The sequence below is a fragment of the Protopterus annectens genome, chromosome 2.part0 (assembly GCF_019279795.1).
Source record: "Protopterus annectens isolate FY-2018-M chromosome 2.part0, PAN1.0, whole genome shotgun sequence".
Lineage (NCBI taxonomy): Eukaryota > Metazoa > Chordata > Ceratodontiformes > Protopteridae > Protopterus > Protopterus annectens.
Window position 1 is genome coordinate 203,278,529 of NC_056728.1, and position 21,403 is coordinate 203,299,931.

At 45.0% G+C, this 21,403-nt stretch overlaps 1 protein-coding gene across 1 annotated transcript in view; it reads left to right on the forward strand.

The window, feature by feature from the left end:
- Nucleotides 1-21,403, forward strand: part of FN1 (fibronectin 1) — a gene marked incomplete in the record, with an annotated part of 4,425,379 nt that overhangs the window by 1,669,508 nt on the left and 2,734,468 nt on the right. Inside the window, 1 exon segment of the mRNA XM_044060668.1 lies at nucleotides 3,831-3,920. Within this exon segment, the coding sequence (XP_043916603.1) occupies nucleotides 3,831-3,920 (90 nt within the window).

Here is a 21,403-nt window from a genome sequence, read left to right on the forward strand (position 1 = left end):
AACATCTACATTTATGGTAGGTACAAAACTGTACTTTCAGACAAAAGAACATGCTAGTACTTAGTTGCCCTTTCAAAGAGGCAGAAGGAAGTCATGTAGACAAGCAGACCATTTCCAAATGAATTTGTCTACATTACCTTCTTGTTATATGCACCATGGTAAACAAATTCCTGTTTCATTCAGGGGCCTGTGCTACCAGGACTGCAGCTGCCACCACAAGCTTCCCCCTAAGTGGGGTTTGCTCTCAGATTGTAGTAGTAGTAACCTGGTTCTCTCTTCACACATTTGCTAAGTATTATAATCTGGAAATGGTCTCAAGAGTCAGGGCAAGGTTTGCTTCAATAATTCTGAAGGGGCTGCTGCCACCTGAACCAGAGTAATTCCCCCCAACATGGCCTAGCTTTGTGAGTCCCCCCCCAACATGGCCTAGCTTTGTGAGTCCCCCCCCAACATGGCCTAGCTTTGTGAGTCCCCCCCCCAACATGGCCTAGCTTTGTGAGTCCCCCCCCCCAACATGGCCTAGCTTTGTGAGTCCCCAACATGGCCTAGCTTTGTGAGTCCCCCCAACATGGCCTAGCTTTGTGAGTCCCCCAACATGGCCTAGCTTTGTGAGTCCCCCAACATGGCCTAGCTTTGTGAGTCCCCCAACATGGCCTAGCTTTGTGAGTCCCCCAACATGGCCTAGCTTTGTGAGTCCCCCAACATGGCCTAGCTTTGTGAGTCCCCCCAACATGGCCTAGCTTTGTGAGTCCCCCCAACATGGCCTAGCTTTGTGAGTCCCCCAACATGGCCTAGCTTTGTGAGTCCCCCAACATGGCCTAGCTTTGTGAGTCCCCCCAACATGGCCTAGCTTTGTGAGTCCCCCCAACATGGCCTAGCTTTGTGAGTCCCCCAACATGGCCTAGCTTTGTGAGTCCCCCCAACATGGCCTAGCTTTGTGAGTCCCCCAACATGGCCTAGCTTTGTGAGTCCCCCCAACATGGCCTAGCTTTGTGAGTCCCCCAACATGGCCTAGCTTTGTGAGTCCCCCAACATGGCCTAGCTTTGTGAGTCCCCCCAACATGGCCTAGCTTTGTGAGTTCCCCCAACATGGCCTAGCTTTGTGAGTCCCCCAACATGGCCTAGCTTTGAGTCCCCCCAACATGGCCTAGCTTTGTGAGTCCCCCAACATGGCCTAGCTTTGTGAGTCCCCCCAACATGGCCTAGCTTTGTGAGTCCCCCAACATGGCCTAGCTTTGTGAGTCCCCCAACATGGCCTAGCTTTGTGAGTCCCCCAACATGGCCTAGCTTTGTGAGTCCCCCAACATGGCCTAGCTTTGTGAGTCCCCCCAACATGGCCTAGCTTTGTGAGTCCCCCAACATGGCCTAGCTTTGTGAGTCCCCCCAACATGGCCTAGCTTTGTGAGTCCCCCCAACATGGCCTAGCTTTGTGAGTCCCCCAACATGGCCTAGCTTTGTGAGTCCCCCAACATGGCCTAGCTTTGTGAGTCCCCCAACATGGCCTAGCTTTGTGAGTCCCCCCAACATGGCCTAGCTTTGTGAGTCCCCCCAACATGGCCTAGCTTTGTGAGTCCCCCAACATGGCCTAGCTTTGTGAGTCCCCCCAACATGGCCTAGCTTTGTGAGTCCCCCAACATGGCCTAGCTTTGTGAGTCCCCCAACATGGCCTAGCTTTGTGAGTCCCCCAACATGGCCTAGCTTTGTGAGTCCCCCAACATGGCCTAGCTTTGTGAGTCCCCCAACATGGCCTAGCTTTGTGAGTCCCCCAACATGGCCTAGCTTTGTGAGTCCCCCAACATGGCCTAGCTTTGTGAGTCCCCCAACATGGCCTAGCTTTGTGAGTCCCCCAACATGGCCTAGCTTTGTGAGTCCCCCCAACATGGCCTAGCTTTGTGAGTCCCCCAACATGGCCTAGCTTTGTGAGTCCCCCAACATGGCCTAGCTTTGTGAGTCCCCCAACATGGCCTAGCTTTGTGAGTCCCCCAACATGGCCTAGCTTTGTGAGTCCCCCAACATGGCCTAGCTTTGTGAGTCCCCCAACATGGCCTAGCTTTGTGAGTCCCCCCAACATGGCCTAGCTTTGTGAGTCCCCCAACATGGCCTAGCTTTGTGAGTCCCCCCCAACATGGCCTAGCTTTGTGAGTCCCCCAACATGGCCTAGCTTTGTGAGTCCCCCAACATGGCCTAGCTTTGTGAGTCCCCCAACATGGCCTAGCTTTGTGAGTCCCCCAACATGGCCTAGCTTTGTGAGTCCCCCAACATGGCCTAGCTTTGTGAGTCCCCCAACATGGCCTAGCTTTGTGAGTCCCCCAACATGGCCTAGCTTTGTGAGTCCCCCAACATGGCCTAGCTTTGAGAGTCCCCCCCCCCCTCAACATGGCCTAGCTTTGAGAGTCGCACCCCATGTGTCTGTAGTACAGCATTAGTGTTGAGAACAGAGTACAGTTTCAAACTTAACAGTTGTCTGGTTTTAATTGTTACTGGCATTGTAGTACAGTATAATGGGGTACGTACTGCTACATTCTGGAGGTTTTTTAATTCTGCTTCATTGTGATCCCATCAGCCTGAGTTGGTAGTAGCTCAGACAGATGGGAAAGACACTATGGCACTCGGTGGAAAGAACAGTGACATTGGATCTCCCCTGAAAGTAAACTGTGGTTTGGGTGATTTAACTGGTCTACAAACTGAAATGTACAACAAGGGTTAACTCCCCTATTAGGCATATTAATTTCTGGTTTGGAACAAGGGTTATTTCCTAGACTGGCCATGTGCTTATTTAGCTGTGCTTCTTCCTTTAAGTATTCACCATATAATTTCACCAGTATGTAAAAGGCAACCCTTTCAAAGGTTTACCGCTTCTGGTACTTTGCTTTAAAAATGTCTAGCATGATTCCTTGGTTATAAGGTCATGCATTCTCAGTCTTTTGAAGACTTTTTCTTTTTTTTTTAATACAGGATTTCCTCCTGAGCTTTTGAATTTTGTAGTTCCAGACTCCTGGAGTGTTCAGATTTTTTTTCATATATCCCTAAACATAGTTGTAGTTGGAGGTCTTTGAAGTCATTAGTCACCATGACAGCTGGCTTGCATTGGAGGCACTATGCAGTATGTGTTTACTGAGTCTGGATGTCCTTTCTAATGCCTGCTGTTTTCCTGTAGGTCATAAGTTTTTGTCCTTTTATGTTTGTAGTTTGTGTCCACAGAGCATTGTAATTGAAGTGAGTTAGCATTAATTTGACATTTGCTTTCCTGAACATTGTATTGACCTTTTGTCATGAGCTAGTGGGTAGCAAACTTCTGTACATAACAGCGATGGAGAAGTATCATTGGAAAAAAAGGAGAAAGCTGTAAAAGGCCACGATCCCAGCTCTTGTATGTTGACATGGTGTAATACTTGTACAAGTCTTTTAATATACGTTTACGTTGTGCTTTTTGTGGTGTAGGCCATAGCCGCCACATGACCTCTCTGTGTGCATGCACCCTAGAGTCTTAAGGTGTAAAATTCTTATATTGGTATTTAAAGGCGATGTGTAAAAGTTTCTTGCATGTCTTTTAACTAGTGTGGCTGTAAGATCAAATGGATTATTTGCTTTGTTTTACTTCTGTTGAATGCACTCCTGCAGATCAGAGGTGAAGGATTATTGTAATTTTCTGCTTCTGTTCCAGATGCATCTTTTCAGTAAAGTTATCTTTAAGATGGCTCTGAAATAATGTGGTGTACTTGACTCCCTTTTTTGTCATAAAGTTAACTAGACTCTAATTTCTTGCAAATAATGTATTTCAAGGTTAAAAGTTTTGCTTTCATAAAATGTTTTTTCATTCCTTGTGATAGCGCCTGATACTCCAACAGAGTTGAGCGTAGATGATGTTGACAACAATTCCATTGTAATTCGTTGGAGCCGTCCACAAGCCCCAATTACAGGTAAAATCACATCTGTTAAATGAGCAGAGTTACATGTGTGCAAGTGTTCTAAACCTGCTAAGCAAAATTATTTTTATTACAAATTGCTGTAATCTAAATGTTTATGGTTTAAAAAGGTGGCATTCTGGTTAAATTATTTTAAATTGAAAGTCAAGCTCTGAATCTTTTTTAAAAACCCTTTGTTGAATTGTCACTTGAGATATGGGCAAATTTACATTTATATAAAATGAATCAAACTGTATTAAGTTCACATTTACAAAGATACGTCAGTATATTGCTATATATCATACAACCTAAGCAACATGCCAAATTCAGTTCTTACCCCTTTTTTGAAGAAACATCTTTATTAAACCATCACTTACAGCATAGGCAATCATACACTTATGAAAACAAACCACACCAACACAGTCCTAGTTACAAACGTTTTACATTGCAAACCATACTGACACTCCCAGTTGCAAACATTGTACATCACATAAACTCCAAAAAACAAAGTACTGATGCACACAGCCTCAGGGTAAACCAAAGATAAAATGTTTAATAAAACTGTAATAGGTTTCATGATACAATCACTTCATCAGACTGATGAAGCGATTTTATTGTGAAAGGGCTTACTACAGTTTTATTAAACATGTTGTCTTTGGTTTGCCCTGAGGATGTGTGTTCCGGTACTTTGTTTTTTGGAGTGCATACAATTTTGTGCTCGACACTGGATTCATCCATACACTTGTTTATTTTTTGTGTATTGTACATCACTTGTCTACCCAAGCGTTTTCAGTAAAAGTTTACATGGTTCAGTTAAGTCCTGCCTTCTTCTAAACCTCATTCCTCCCCCTGTATGTATTGTTTCCACAGATGTTCTTCATTCCACATTGCTGCAGTCCTAACTATTGGGGTAGTCCGCTGTCCAGTCGGCCCGAATACCAAAGTATATGGCTGACGTCGGTCAGGGCGCATTAGACTGACGTCAGTACGTCAGGGTACTAATGCGCATGACCGACGTCATATCCTCAGTCTTTTTTGCCGCATGGTCCGATGCAGAAGCAATTTTGCGAGTGCAGGTTGGCGTTCTGAAAATTTCTGAAGCCAGAGTTTCAGACCGAATCAAAGTTGGCTAAGTACCCCGTTGGGGAATATTTTGGTTTCTTCTTGCCTCAGTATTTAACCGGATGTCAGAAAAAGTGAATAACTGTATTTCTTGTGGGAAACAGATACCTCATAGGGATTACCATACTTTGTGTATACCTTGTTTAGGGCCTGAGCACGACGTTGTTGGATGCCGTTCTTGTGCTAGGTTTAACAAACGCACTATTAAGAGAAGGTTAGACTGTGCCAGGTTAGTGTTTGGGAAGCGTTGTAACTATAAAATGCCGTCGGATGTTCCGACGCCGGCTTCGGCTAAAAAACGCAAGGATAAAACAGCAAAGCCTAGAGGGGAAGAACCGACAGTCCCAGATGTCGGTTCTTTAGAGGGCTCAGTGGAGCCGGAGGTTTTGCCAGGTGTTTCTTCAGAGTCTCAGGGAGAGACTTTACTGTTACAGGATGTTTCCTCTCAGGAAGTAGGCCAGGCTGAGGGGGCTTCTCAGGTGGCTGTTCTTCCCTCACTTCCTAAGGTGGTTAGGGCCTCCCCTTCTGTTTCCAAGGCTTCCTTAAGGGGCAGGCCAAGTTTTGCTTCAGCGGGGGTTCCTCCTACTGCTTCAGGGTCTTTGCCTAAGAAACATATGCTTAAAATGGCAGAGGATTTGATTACTATGATAAGGGGTTCTATGCCCCCTCCGGATAAGAGGCCTAGGGTGGAACCTGAGCTTGAGAGTTTTGAGCAATGCTCGGAGGCTTCTGAGTCTTCGGCTGAAGACTTGCAGGAGTTCCCTCCTTATTCTGATTCTGATGTGGATGATTCTACTCCGTCAGCTTCTCCTCCTGAGGATTTTTCATTTTCAGAGACTTTGCATTCCATGAGGGAGCATTTTAAATGGGAAGGCCAAGATTTCTCTGATTCCAGGAAAAGGCTTAGGGAGTTTTTGTTTTTACCCCAGCATAGGCCTTTAGCTATACCTCCTGTTTTGAATGTGGTGGAAGATGTTTTTGCAGAGGCTTCCCTGAATCCTGATTCTTTGCCTCCTGCTCCTGTTAAACCGGATAGATATTCTAGGGTGCCTGAAGCTCATAAGTATCTTTTTAAGAGTCCTATTGCAGACCCGGAAACTGTCTCTCAGGGGCCTAAAGGTGTAAAGGCCTCAGTTGTTAAAAATCCTGTCCCTCCCGATAAAGAGGCAAGGGCTTTGGATAGATGGGGAAAGAAAGTGTATACTTCTTCCACTTTAGCCATGAGGGCGTTGAATTGCCAGTTCCACATGTTAAAATATCAGAATTATCTTCTTTCACAGTTAAAATCTAAGGTGGATGCTCTAGCGGAAGGTATTGACTGTAAAGAGTTGCAGGATTTAGTTCATGTGTCTGAACAAGTGGGTAAACATTCCTTGCAATGTGGTTTTGATGCTGTACAGGCCTCCTCCAGGGTGGCTGCCACTGGTTCTGTTCTTCGTAGGCACGCCTGGTTGAGAGATCAGAATTTAGCTGAGCATGTTAAGACAAGAATTTTGGATGCTCCTTTGCAATCTGATGTGTTTGGTTCGCCTGTGGAAGCAGTTCTGAAGAAAATGGAGGACAAGGCTAAATCTATGCAAACTGTTAAAGATTTTTTGCAGGTACAGCCTCCGAAGTTTAGTAGAAATTGGCCTGCTAAGGGTTGGACTTATCCTGCTTATGATTCCCAGTCTAGGGGTAGGTCTAGACGTGGTAGGGGCAGAGCTCAGGGTTCCTTTAGGCCTAGGACAGGGAGTTCACCTGCTCAGACTTCTGGTGAGGGCAGGGGTCAGTCCTTTCGTAAGCAGACCCAATGACCTGCCTTTTCAGCTGCCAGTTCATTCTCGCCTGGCAGCACCGTTGGGAGGAAGGCTGTCTCTTTTCAAAGAAAATTGGGATTTAATTGCCCAAGACAGATGGGTTCTGGATATCATTCACCACGGTTACAGGTTTTATTTCCATACCTTGCCTCCTTTCAAAGGCATGCCAGACATTCCTCCTCTACAAAGACAAGAGGCGCACAAGCAAATTTCTCTGTTACTCCAAATAGGGGCCATTCAGCCAGTTCCTGTGCCAGAAAGGGGCCTAGGATTTTATTCTCGCCTGTTCCTAGTACCAAAGAAGGGGAACACGTGGAGACCAATTTTGGATTTATCTATCCTCAACACTTATCTGGACATTCCCAAGTTCAAAATGTTGACGTTACAACAGCTTTTACCTTTACTGGGCAAAGATCACTGGATGGTAACTTTAGATCTCAAGGAAGCTTACCTTCATGTGCCTATAAGATTAAGTTGCAGAAAGTATCTGCGTTTTCGAGCTGGAAGTTCTCATTATCAGTTCTCTGCATTGCCCTTTGGCTTATCTACTGCGCCCAGAGTATTCACGAAGGTTCTGGCTCCAGTGATAGCTTACTTCAGGCTACAAGGGATTCAAATCTACCCTTACTTGGACGATTGCCTGATTCTGGCTCAAGAAAAGGAAGACCTTCTACAGCATCTGGAATATGTCATAGCAGTGCTAAGATGCCTAGGGTATTCTGTGAACGAAATAAAGTCCAGTCTAGTACCCTCTCAAGACATGTGCTTTCTGGGTGTGAGACTGAATACAGCAGCCCAGATGGCCTTTTTAACCCCGGACAAACAAAAGAATCTTTCCAATTATTTCCATCAACTATCTCTTCAGTCCGGGCTGACTGCAAGGACAGTCCTTCAAGCCTTAGGGTTCATGGCATCTTGTATTCTGGTGCTTCCCAATGCCAAACTGCATATGAGGAAGCTACAATGGTATCTCAAAAATGTATGGACACAGCACTGCCAGGATTTGGACACTGTCATTCAAATAATACCTTGCATTCAAAAGGAATTTTTGTGGTGGGCTCAGGAATGTCACCTAAACAAGGGACTCTCTGTGACCCGGCCAGAGGCGAGTCAGATTCTAACGACAGATGCCTCAGACATTGCTTGGGGAGCTCATCTAAATGGAAAGTGGATACAAGACAAGTGGCCTGCCAGACTACAGCATCTACATATCAACATGAAAGAGATGTTAGCAGTCCAGTTTGCATTAATGGCTTTCAAGGAGTTACTTCTTCCAGGGCAGGTGTTGATTCTAACAGACAACACAACTGTCATGTGGTACATCAACAAACAAGGGGGAACACATTCTTACCCATTGTGCAGGCAAGCAATGATTTTATGGGAGACTGCGCTCAGCTTGCAACTAACTCTTCAGGCAAGGTTTCTGCCGGGAGCACAGAACTCCTTAGCAGATGTGTTAAGCAGACAAATCATGGATCCCCACGAGTGGAAACTGGATCTTCATGTATTTCAAAAATTGACAGTGTCATGGGGAACTCCAGACATAGATCTGTTCGCTTCTCCACTAAACCACCAGCTGCCGAAGTTTTGTACAAAGAAGTTTCATCACACAGCTTGGAAAGTGGACGCTCTTTCTTTCAGTTGGAAAAATCTTCATGTGTATGCGTTTCCACCTCTGCCTCTTCTTCCAAAAGTGCTTCTAAAGGTCAGACAAGACAAGCCAAGGATGATTTTAATAGCTCCAGATTGGCCTCGGCAGCACTGGTACCCATTACTGAGGAGTCTGGTAAAGAAGCCTCCATGGCCTTTACCCTTGATTCCACACCTGTTGTCTCAGAGAGAAGGTCACCTGCTCAATGTCAAACTTCACTCTCTTCATCTAACAGCCTGGCATATTCTGTTTTGAAAGGCAGCAGGTCTCAACTTCCTCAACAAGTTTTAAATGTGATTATGGAAGCCAGGAGACCTAGTACAAGAAAAGTGTACGCAGAGAAATGGAAAAGATTTTTATTTTGGAGTGCAGCAAACAATTTGGAGATTTCGGAGCCAAATTTGAGTGTGGCTCTTCAATATCTTACTGAGTTATTGGACAAAGGTTTGTCTTTCTCTTCCATTAAGATTCATGCTGCAGCAATTTCAGCTCACTATGATTGTGACCCACCATTGTTTTCGCATCCTTTGTTCAAGCAATTTCTTAGAGGGGCAAAGAATATAAGACCCCCACGTAGAGCTCCTACTCCTGCTTGGGATCTCAATTTTGTGTTGGAGAAACTTACTCTACAACCTTTTGAGCCTCATGGCTACTGCTGAATTGAAATACTTGTCTTGGAAGACTGCTTTTTTGTTGGCCATTACTTCTGCAAGAAGGGTTTCTGAGTTACAGGCCCTTATGGCAGTGGAACCTTTTTTGATTTTTCATAAGGATAGGGTATCTTTACGTACTAATCCTTCCTTTATGCCTAAGGTGGTTTCTAGTGTAGCTTTAAACCAAACTATTCATTTGCCTACTTTTTATGCAGATCCCCAAAATAAAGGGGAAAAGATTTTGCACACTTTAGATGTACACAGGCAATTGCGTTATTATTTGAGCAGGACTAAAGATTTTAGGCAGTCTCAGCAGTTGTTTATTTCTTTTGCTTTGAGTTCTCAGGGCAAGCCTGTGTCAAAGCAAACTATTTCTAGATGGATTGGGTGTTGCATTTCATTTTGTTGTTCCCATCATGGCAAGGAAATTCCAGCTGGGATTAGGCCTCATTCCACTAGGGCTACTGCCACTTCAACAGCATTTCTAAGGGGGGTGGCAACTAAGGATATTTTGGAGGCAGCTACTTGGAGTTCAGTGCATACTTTTTCTAAGCATTATCACCTTCCTCTCTACTCTAAGTCTAGGGCTGGTTTTGCCACTGCTATTTTGCAAGGCATGTTGTCAGTTCCTGCTTCCTTATGATTTGCCAGCCTCCCTTACCTCTGCTTTGGGATTCTACCCAATAGTTAGGACTGCAGCAATGTGGAATGAAGAACATAGTACAGTTTTGTACCTACCATAAATGTAGATGTTCGAGGATCCACATTGCTGCAGTCCAATTTACCCTCCCTCCTTCCCCTCTGTATTTAGGGGTGGTTGTGTAGGTGAGGTTATATTCTGCTACTTGTGTATATATTGTATATATATCTATATATATATTTTTTGGTGCAGGTATTTTGGGAGTTTTTGTGTTTGGCCTTATCTTTTCAGGGTCTTCTGACATCTGGGGCAAGAAAAGACTGAGGATATGACGTCGGTCATGCGCATTAGTACCCTGACGTACTGACGTCAGTCTAATGCGCCCTGACCGACGTCAGCCATATACTTTGGTATTCGGGCCGACTGGACAGCGGACTACCCCAATAGTTAGGACTGCAGCAATGTGGATCCTCGAACATCTACATTTATGGTAGGTACAAAACTGTACTTTCCCATTTTTTCTATGTTCACTCCTACCCTTTTGCAAAGGTCTACATTCCATTTTTATATCTTATATTCACTTTCTAGTGTAGTTGGTTTCGATTTTGAAATCTATTTTCTAGTAATATTTTGGCAGCCACCCTAAATAGATGCAGCAAGGCCTTGCTATATCTAGGCAATTCCAAATGTTCTATTCCTGTGTTGCAGTATTCTTGGTGTGGCGACATGTACGTCGGCTCCTATATAAAAGCTTCAGCTTGGCTGTTGTAGTTGTGTGGGGCATCATCGTAGGAACATAAACCTTAAATGTGACGTCTGTACTCATAGACCATGACCTTTTCACTGCAGACTACCGTCACATTGTGTGCTTTGCTTCCTTACCACAAGATGTCTAAAAGCTAAGTAAACCATTGGGATTTTTTTCTTTGACATGTAGCTAAAGCTTGGTTTGTTGTAGTAAACTTTTGCTGATGTCAGCAAAAAAGTGCAAATGCCAATGTGAGTGCCAGATACTTAAGGATATGCACGACCACTGCGCTTTCTGCTTAGGCAGTGAGCATGATCACACCGCTTAACTTTATCTTCCAGTCCTTTGTTCCTAAGACCCTACACAGCCATCTGTCTGTGCTTGATCTACATCTAGAAAATCAGTGACTTTAAAAAATTAGCGCTAAAGGTGGATCCTGCTTTGGAAGCCCCAAATGAACCTCAGCGAAGATTCCTAGGCCCACTTATACTGCCTCTCCGCTTTTGAATATCCCACTAGCTACTGATTTAAGAGTTGAGGGGTGTCAGATTAATCTACTTTGGTGACCTTTGTGGAAGCTGCTTCGCAGTTGATGACTAGCATGTCCACAGAGTTTACCCAGACATTGGCTGCCGCCAAAGTCAAGGGGGAACCAGACTAAGCTGGGCCTCCCACCACCCACTTCACAGACAGAGGAACAGCAAGAGGTTTATTCATCTTAAGATAAATCAGTATCATATACCTTCCAAAATAGCTTCTCCTCAAGAGTGTTACTCCCTCATGAAGAATCCATCAAAGGGGACTCCCCTCCAGCGGATATCACCTTTGAAGAGACCATAACCAAAATGAAGGAATACGTCAAATGGAACACCTCACTAATGTCCGATACTCAAAAAAGGTATTTTGAATTGTTACAAGTGGTATCTCCTTATCCTTCTGCCATCTCTCCTGTCATCCCTGCTTATTTAGATGCCTTTTCCTCAGCATCTAAGAACCCAGACTCTCAGCCACCTGCCCCTAAGAGGCTGGAAAGCTTCTAAGTGCCCAATTACCAGAAATTTCTAGTCAAAATACCCCTGGCAGACCTTGCTGTCATTGTATCAACTGATAGTCCAGACTGATTCCAATTGCCTCTTTCCTACCTACAGACAAGGACAGCAAAACCATGGATAGAATTGGAATGAAGATTTACACCTCTTCCACACTAGCCTTTAGAGTCATCAACTGTCAAACTCATATGCGCAGTTATGCTCTGGACCTTGTCTCTCAAGCTTCTACTCTGCTGGCTGCTATGCCAGACTGCCCCACTAAATCTGACATAGCTTCTAAACTATCTCTGGCTGCCCAAGTAGTCGGACACGCCATTAGATGTAGCCATGATGCTGCAGAAGCCTCTGCACAGTCTGCAGCATCTGCCTGTGTACTTCGAAGATGTTCTTGGCTATGCCTACATTTACCAGAGGGCTTGAAGTCTAAAATCCTAGATCCCCCTATGGACCCTAATTAACTGATTTTCGTGTTTCACTGTTGCAGTCATCATACTTGGGTAATCTGCCTGCAGGTAGACCTCAGTTGGCCAGAATACCAGAGTGTTGGGATTTCTGCATTGGATGCTGTCACCTCTTCCATGACATCAAGTCATCAGGGGTATAAAACATGCAGCCGATGCCATTACATCAGCTTTTCTTGCCACTTGGGAGCCCGAAGCAGAAGCAGTTCTTAAGTGCCGGTCGGCTGCTACCTGAAATTTTCATTTTTCCAGTTTCAAACCTAAAGTCTTCCAAAGCTAAGTACCCCATTGGGGATCATTTTTTCTTGATCTAACCAATGTCATAAAAAGTTAATTGTCTTGCCTGTGGAAAGCAAATATCTCAGATTTTCATTTGTACTGCATCACCTGTTTAGGCCCAGACCACGACATTCCTCGCTGTCAGTTTTGTGCCTTTTAACGCCCAAACTATTTGTCATTGGGATGTTCATCGTGCATACAGCTGCAGTCATAAAAGATGGGTTCTCCTGCCGTCAGGTGGGTCCTCGGTCGGCTGAATTCCAAAGTCTAGGTCCGGCGTCGGTTGTCGTCTTTCTTTCCTGACGTCAGTGCGACAGGGGTATACAAGACACAGCCGACGCCATTTTCTCCAGTCTTTTTTGCCGCGCGGTGCCCAAAGCAGAAGCAGTTCGCAAGTGCCGGTCGGCCAGCTCCTGAAATGATGAAAATTTGGAAACCGAAGTCTTCTTTAAAGCTAAGTACCCCGTTGGGGAAACTTTTCTTGCCTCAGACCGATGTCAGACAAAGTTAACAATTGTATTTCTTGTGGGAAGCAAATACCGCATAAGGATTTCCATTCCCTCTGTATACCTTGTTTAGGCCCAGACCACGACGTCTCGGGCTGTCGCTTTTGTGCTACTTTCAATAAACGCACTATTAAGTGTCGGGTGGAGTTTGCCCAGCACTTTTTTGGTAAAGCTTTTGATTATAAAATGTTGGAGACTCCGACTACCGTTTTGTCCATAAAACGCAAGGACAAAGACCGACACGACACCAAAACTAGCTACACGTGGTCCGGTTCTCAGCGAGGTGCCTACGCAGCCCCTGACTACCGACGACACTTCTCTGGCGGTGTCTTCTGTAACCGAGACCGCAGGTACCTCGGGCCATACCCTGACTACAGCTACCAAAGCCACAGAGTGTTGAGCCTCTTAATGTGGACAGGTCCACTTCCACCCATGGTGTCTTCAGACCCTCATCTTCCTTTTCCATAAAGGCCTTTACTAAGTCCGAATCAGCCATGCATCCCAAGAGGCCTGGTGCACAGGGCCCATCTCCAGGCCCCATGCCTAAAAAGCAGATGCTCAAAATGGCTGAGGATTTAATTACTTTTATCAGGGGTTCCCAACCCCCTCTGGACAAGAGACCCAGAGTGGAGGAAGATTCTCCTTCTGACCAGGGCTTCATTATTTCAGAACATTCTGATGAAGAGGAGCACTCGTACTCTCCCTTTGAAGATTCTGATGCAGAGCAGTCCATTCCTTCTGTATCTCCCCAAGAGGATTTTTCTTTCAGGGAAAACTTGCATACCTTGAGGGAACACTTCCATTGGGAAGGCCAAGATTTTTCAGATTCCAAGAAAAGACTTAGGGAATTTCTTTTGCTACCTCAGCACAGACCTCTGGCGATACCTCCTGTCCTGGACATACTTGATGATGTTTACTCGGAGGCTTGTTTTAATCCGGATTCCCTGCCTCCTGCCCCAGTCAAGCCTGATGGGTACTACAGAGTTCCTAACTCACACCAATTTCTTTACAAAAGCCATAATGCTGACCCTGAAACCATTTCTCAAGGCCCCAAGGGAATGAAGGCCTCTACTGCTAAGAACCCATTACCTTCCGAAAGAGAGTCTAGATCCAGAGAAAGGTGGGGAAAAAGGGTATATACCTCTGCCACCCTAGCCATGAGGGCCTTAAATTGTCAGTTCCATATGCTTAAATATCAGTAGTTTCTGTTACCACAATTAAGGAATAAAATGTCACAACCAGATTTGAAGGAGTTGCAGGATATGATGCATAGTGCAGAACAAGTGGGTAAACCCGCATTACAATGTGGCTATGATGCTCTAGAGGCCTCAAGTAGAGCTGCTGTTACAGTATCAGTCATTCGTAGACATGCCTGGCTTAGGGAACAAAACTTGCCTGATCATGTTAAAGCTAAACTACTAGATGCTCCTTTACAAAAGGATGTATTTGGTACTAATGCTGAGGAGATACTACGGAAAATGGAAGAAAAAGCTAAATCTATGCAAACTGTCAAAGCCTTTCTACAGGTACAACCACCACGTTTTAGCAGAAATTGGCCTTCAAAAAAAACTGGTCCTTTCCAGCCACGGACAAGCCCCAAAGAGGTAGATACAGGCGCACAAGGGGCAGAGGACAATCTCAAGGATCATATAGAGGCAGACAATGGCAAACTCCAGCACCAAGAGGTGGCGAAGACAGTGCACAACAATACAGGAAACAAACCCAATGACTTTCCCCTTTGCATGCCAAGCAAGTCTCAGCTGGCAGCACCCTTGGGAGGAAAACTGACATTATTTTCAAAAAATTGGCATATCACAACAGACAAATATATCCTGGACATTATAAACAGAGGCTACAGATTTAATTTTCACACACTTCCAAAAATGAGAGGCATGCCGAACCTGCCACACAATCAAAGGGCAGAGGCTCAAATACAAATTTCAAAGCTTATGGACATGAAAGCTATTGGAGGTACCTACTCAAGAACAAGGTCAAGGTTTTTATTCCAGACTATTCCTGGTACCAAGGGAGGGAACCGATTGGAAACCCATTTTGGACTTCTCCATCCTAAACGCATTTCTACTCGTACCAAAATTCAAGATGCTCACCTTACAGCAGCTTCTTCCCATGCTGGGCAAGGAGTCTTGGCTGGTAACATTGCACCTCAAGGAGGCATACCTGCATGTCCCAATCAGACAAAACTGCAGAAGATACCTCATATTTCTTGCAGGTTCAATCCACTTTCAATTCTCTGCATTGCCCTTTGGCTTATCTACTGTGCCCAGAGTATTCACGAAATGCCTGGCATCAGTAATTGCCTACTGCAGACTTCAAGGGATACAAATTTACCCTTATTTGGACGATTGCCTGATCCAAGTGGACAGCAAACACATACTTCTGGAACATCTGGCTTATGTAACACGGTTATTGAATTCTCTGGGATACACAGTCAACAAAGAGAAATCCAGGCTAACACCATCTCAGAAAATAATTTTCCTGGGTGCCAACTTGGACACAAACACCCAGATGGCCTATCTTACGCCAGAAAAACAGGGGCAACTAACTCGGTACTTAAAAATACTAGCAAATTGTACCAGGCTAACTGCAAGGAAAATCCTGCAGGCTCTGGGCTTCATGGCATCTTGCATTCTTCTAATCCCATGTGCAAAGTTGCATATGAGGAAACTTCAATGGTACCTAAAAAAAACCTATGGTCTCAACACAGCCACAGTTTGGAAACAATAATACCACTAATCCCATGTTTGCAAAAGGAATTTCTATGGTGGGCCCAAGCATGCCAAACACAGGTCTACCATTCTGCATGCCTCAAGCAAATCAAGTCATCACAACAGACGCTTCAGACTACGCCTTGGGGGGCACACATGACAGACAGGTGCATTCAGGGCAAATGGTCCCAAAAGGAAAAGCACGTTCACATCAATCAAAAGGAAATGCTAGCAGTGATAAATGCAATTACAGCTTTCAAGGGCCTCCTGCATCCAGGGCAATTATTGATAACAGACAACACCACAGTAATGTGGTACATAAACAAACAAGGAGGAACACATTCATACCCCCTGTGCAGGCTGGCTATGTCACTTTGGAACTTGGCTCTGGAATGGCAAATCGAACTTCAAGCACAGTACCTGCCAGGTTTGGAAAACACATTGGCAGACAATCTAAGCAGAAATATGACAGACCCGCACGAATGGAAGTTGCATCCTCAAGTGTTTACAAAGATAATCCAAGCATGGGGAAGGCCAGACATAGATCTCTTTGCCTCCCACAGGAATCCTCAATTGACAAATTTCTGCTCAAGGACATTCCATTCAAAGGCCTGGAGAGTGGACACCCTTTCAGTTGGGCAGCATGGACAGTTTACGCCTTCCCACCTTTGCCTCTTCTGCCCAAGGTGCTCTTGAAAGCAAGAGCAGACAGACCGAAGATGATACTGAATCGCTCCAGACTGGCCAAGACAACACTGGTACCCACTCCTGAGGAGCCTGACACATTCTCCTCCCTGGACCCTACCTCTATTGCCTCTTCTACTGACTCAGCACAGCTACAAAACTCTTCAGTCAGCTGTAAACACTCAATCTGGCTGCATGGAAAATTCCTTAACACCACAACAGACCCTACTCTCCAAGGAGGTGCAGGATGTCATTTTGGAGGCCAGAAGGCCATCTACTAGAAAGACTTACTCCGCAAAATGGAAACGGTTTTGCACTTGGAATGAGAAAAAAGGCCAGGATCCTAGAAAATTTAATTTACCTCAGATATTACAGTATCTAGCTGAGCTGTTGAACGGTGGACTTTCATTTTCCTCCATCAAAATCCATGCCTCAGCCATTTCTGCTGAATACAACACTGATCCACCATTATTCTCCCACCCACTCTTAAGATAGTTCCTCAGAGGGGCTAAGAATATAAGACCTCCAAGGAAACAACCAATACCAGCCTGGGATCTTAATTACATTCTAGAAAAATTAACATTGCCTCCATTTGAACCAGCTGCCTCAACAGATTTGCAATATTTGTCCTGGAAAACAGCTTTCCTTCTGGCCATTACCTCAGCTCGTAGGGTTTCGGAACTATAAGCCCTCATGGCTGTGCAGCCCTTTCTCATCTTCCATCAGGACAGGGTTTCCCTACGAACCAACCCGTCATTTATGCCTAAGGTAGTATCCAGGGTAGCTTTAAATCAGGCCATACACTTACCTACCTTTTACCCCAATCCTCAAAACAAAGGGGAAAGGCTGCTACGTTCCTTAGACATACTTAGACAGCTACGTTACTATTTGGACGGACAGAAAGCCTTTCAGGAAATCAGAACTGTGTCCTATGCTGTAGGAGCTCAAGGGAAGCCAATTTCCAAACAGACTATTTCAAAATGGATAGGCCACTGCATACGGTTTTGTTACTCCTTTCATGGTAAATCTGTACCTGCAGGCATCAGACCCCACTCCACACAGGCCGCAGCTACCTCTGCAGCCTTCCTCAGAGGAGTCCCTACCAAAGATATTTTGGAGGCAGCCACTTGGAGTTCTGTGCATACCTTCACTAAACACTACCACCTACCTTTATACTCCAAAGCTAGAGCAGGCTTTGCCACTGCTGTGTTGCAGGGCATTCTGGCTCCTCCCAGTTCCACCTCGTGCCTACCACCCTGTGCGTAGCTTTGGGATTCTACCCATCTTTTATGACTGCAGCTGTATGCACGATGAACATAGTACAGTTTTGTACCTACCATAAATGTAGATGTTCGAGTGCTAATACAGCTGCACTCCAGGTTTCCCTCCCTCCTTCCCCTCTGGGTACACACCTAGTGGCTAACTCCTCATCTCACAACTTGATTGGGTTATCCTTCTATGGTGTATTTGCTTGCAACTACTGGTTTTTGATTATATTGCAATGCATGATTATATATTATTTATATATATATATATATATATATATATATATATATATATATATATATATATATATATATATTTTGCCTTCCTTCTGGGGGCACCTGACATCTGGGGCAAGAAAGACTTAAGAAAATGGTGTCGGCTGTGTCTTGTATACCCCTGTCGCACTGACGTCAGGAAAGAAAGCGACGACAACCAACGCCGGACCTAGACTTTGGAATTTGGCCGACCGAGGACCCCGCCTGACGGCAGGAGAACCCATCTTTTATGACTGCAGTTGTATTAGCACTCCAACATCTACATTTATGGTAGGTACAAAACTGTACTTTATCTTTGTCACTAAAGTCTGTTGCTCTTGTTCTCCATATTCCAAAATGGCTTCGATAAGTCATCCGACTACCGATCTTCCAAAATAAACATAAGGATAAAGACAGACTGCATAGGTCCAAAACTGCAGGCGACACTTCCGTTAAGCTAGTCGCAAGTCCACCAGTACTCCGTGAGGTGCCTTCGCAGCCCGATACCCGCTTCTACAGATTCGCAGGCCTCTGCTGAGACCCATTCGGAGTCCGGTATGCTGCAATATGCTTCGACTGTAGAACCTGCAGATGTCTTGGATGGGTCCGGAGCTGCTGTACAGGCACTGGCTTCTGAGGGTGTATTCAGACCTTTGGATGCTCGTATTAAACGGATTACTTTGTTTTTGACTAAAACTACCGAGTTTCTCGGGCCCAGAGTTCACACTATGCCTAGAAAACAGACCATAGCGCATACTCAAGCTCCCATGCCACAGAAGCAAATGCTTAGAATGGCTGAAGACCTTATAATTTGGAGGAACCCAGCCTTCCCCCTCTATAAAAGACTAATTGATTTTTCTTCTGATTCTACAGACGGAGTCTGACTCTGATCCCTCTGATTACCAGGACATACCCTTCTCTACCTATGAGGATTCAGATGCAGAGGATTACATTCCCTCTGCCTCCCCTCCAGAGGACTTTTTTTTTGGAGAAACCTTGCGTACCTTAAGAGCATTTCCGCTGGGAGTGCCAGGACTACCCTCAGTCCAAAAAGAGACTCGCAGAATTTGTAAACTTACCTTAGCCAGGCCTCTCACTATACCTCCTGTCCTTGGATATTGTAGATGTCTTCATGGAATCTAGTCTTATTCCTGATACTTTGCCGCCAGCTCCTAGAAAGCCTGACGGGTACTACAGAGTACCTGAGACAAATTTCTCTAAGAATCCCAGTGCGGATCTAGGGACTATCTTCCAGGGACATAAAAGCATTAAGGCTACTACAGCCAAAAAACCCTACCCCTTTGGACAGGGATTTTATATGTTCATAGATTAGTACTAAGTTAACTGCCCTTGTGAGCCATTTTAAGCCTAGCCAATTATCCCTTGTGAGGCTCAAACCCCGCACCTTGTGTTTGTAAGGCAAACACCTTAACCATTAGGCCACCCTCCCAGCTTTAGACAGATGGGGTAAGAAGGTGTATATACCTCTGCAACTCTTGCCAACAGGGCTTTGAATTGCCAGTTTCACATGTTTAAGTACCAGCAGCATATTATGGAACTAATTAAACAAAATATGTTGCTTCCAGATGGTTCAGAAAATAGAGATTTACAAGAGTAATGCATTCTGCAAACCAAGTTAGTAAACAAAATTTGCAGTGTGGTTTTGATGCCTTAGAAGCATCTTGCAGGGCTACTGTCACTGGGTTTGTACTGAGAAGGCACGTTTGGCTGAAGGACCAAATCTTGCTAGACCACGTCAAAGCAAAATTGCTAGATGCTCCATTAAACCAGGAACGTTGGGCACAAAAGCAGAAGTTGTTAAAAAGATGGAGGAAAAAGCTGAATCTATGCAAACTGTTAAATATTTCTTACAGGTACAGCCACCTAGATTCCAGTAGGCATTGGCCTTCTAAAAATTGGTCCTTTCCAGTCCCTCCCAGGTCTTCTCAGCCCAAACTCAGGGGCAACAGACCACCAAGACTACAGTCTCAGGGTATGCAGAGATCTAAACAATGGAGTGCTCCCACCTCAAAAACAGGGAGTGGTAAGGCCCCCTTATGGAAAAAGTTTACAATGATTTGTCTATCATCCTTCCCAGCCATGCCCAAGTACTTGCACCCCTAGGAGGAAAACTCACCCTGCATGCAAAAAACGATGTCCATTCCCCAGGACTGATGGGTTCTAAACATGGTATCCCAGGGATACAGATTCTACTTCCAATCACTGCCAACCCCAAGCGGGTTGCCAGACCTTCCTCCAAGTCAGTGGGCAGAGGCTCAAAAGCAAGTACTTTCTCTTCTCAGTATCAGGGCTATTCAACCTGTCCCAGTAGAGCAAAGGGGACAGGGTTTCTACTCAAGACTGTTCCTGGTGCCCAGAAAAAAGTTCTTGCTCTATCCTGGATCTGTCAGTTCTCGACACCTTCCTGGTGGTCCCAAAATTCAAAATGCTTAGACTGCAACAGCTTCTTCCTATGCTAGCCAAGGACACATGGCTAATCTGCACATCCCAATAAGGGAATCTTGCAGGAAATATCTACATTTCAGAGCAGGCTATAGGCACCATCAGTTCTCTGCACTTCCCTTTGGCTTATCTACTGCGCCCAGAGTATTCACAAAGTGCCTGGCTCCAGCCATTGCATACTGCAGGCAGAGAAGTATTCAAATTTACCCATACTTGGATGATTGTCTGTTTCAGGCAGACAGTTAGGAATTGCTACTTAAGCACCTGGCATTTGTATAGAGACTTCTAACTTCTCTGGGGTGCACCATAAACAAAAAAATAAATCACAACTGGTGCCCAGCCAAAGGGTTGTATTCCTATGAATACAATTTCCCAGATGGCATTCCTCACACGAGAAAAACAGGTTTATTTGACAAACTACTTCAAACTAATTCCCACCAAATCCCAGCTATCTGCAAGAAAAATGCTGCAAGCCCTAGGGTACATGGCCTCATGCATTCTACTAATTCCATATGCAAGACTGCATATGAGGAAACTTCAGTGGTACTTTAAAAAGTCTCTGGTGTCAACATTCTCAGGACTTGGAAACACTGATTCGTATCTTTCCTTGTCTAATGGCAGAGTTCATTTGGTGGGGAGAGGCATGCAACCACAAGGGACTTCCTCGCCACCCAAACCGTGATGGATACATCAAACTGTGCATGGGGGCTCACATGGCAGGCAAATGGAGCCCAGACAAATTCCCCTGCATATCAATGAAAAAGAAAAGTTAGCTGTACAGAATGCTCTGACAGCCTTCAAATACCTTATCCTTATACTTCCAGGATGGCAACTGATAAGACAGACACCACAGCTGTGTGGTACATAAACAAGTGGGGGGAGGGGACTGATTCCTACCCACTCTGCGGGTTAGCCATGGCCTTGTGGAAGACTGCCTTGAGCAACCAAGTGCACCTGCAAGCTCAATTCCTGCTAGGCAAACAAAATTCACTGGTAGACAACTTGAGCAGAAATCTACTTGGACCCACACGAGTGGAAAATGGAACCAAACTCATTCACACTTCTAATCCACAAGTGGGGGACACCAGAGGTGGACCTCTGCCTTACCCCCAAAATCATCACTTGAGCAAATTTTGCACCAGAAATCTTCACAGCCAAGCGTGGAAAGTGGATGCCCTATCCTTTACATGGGAAACC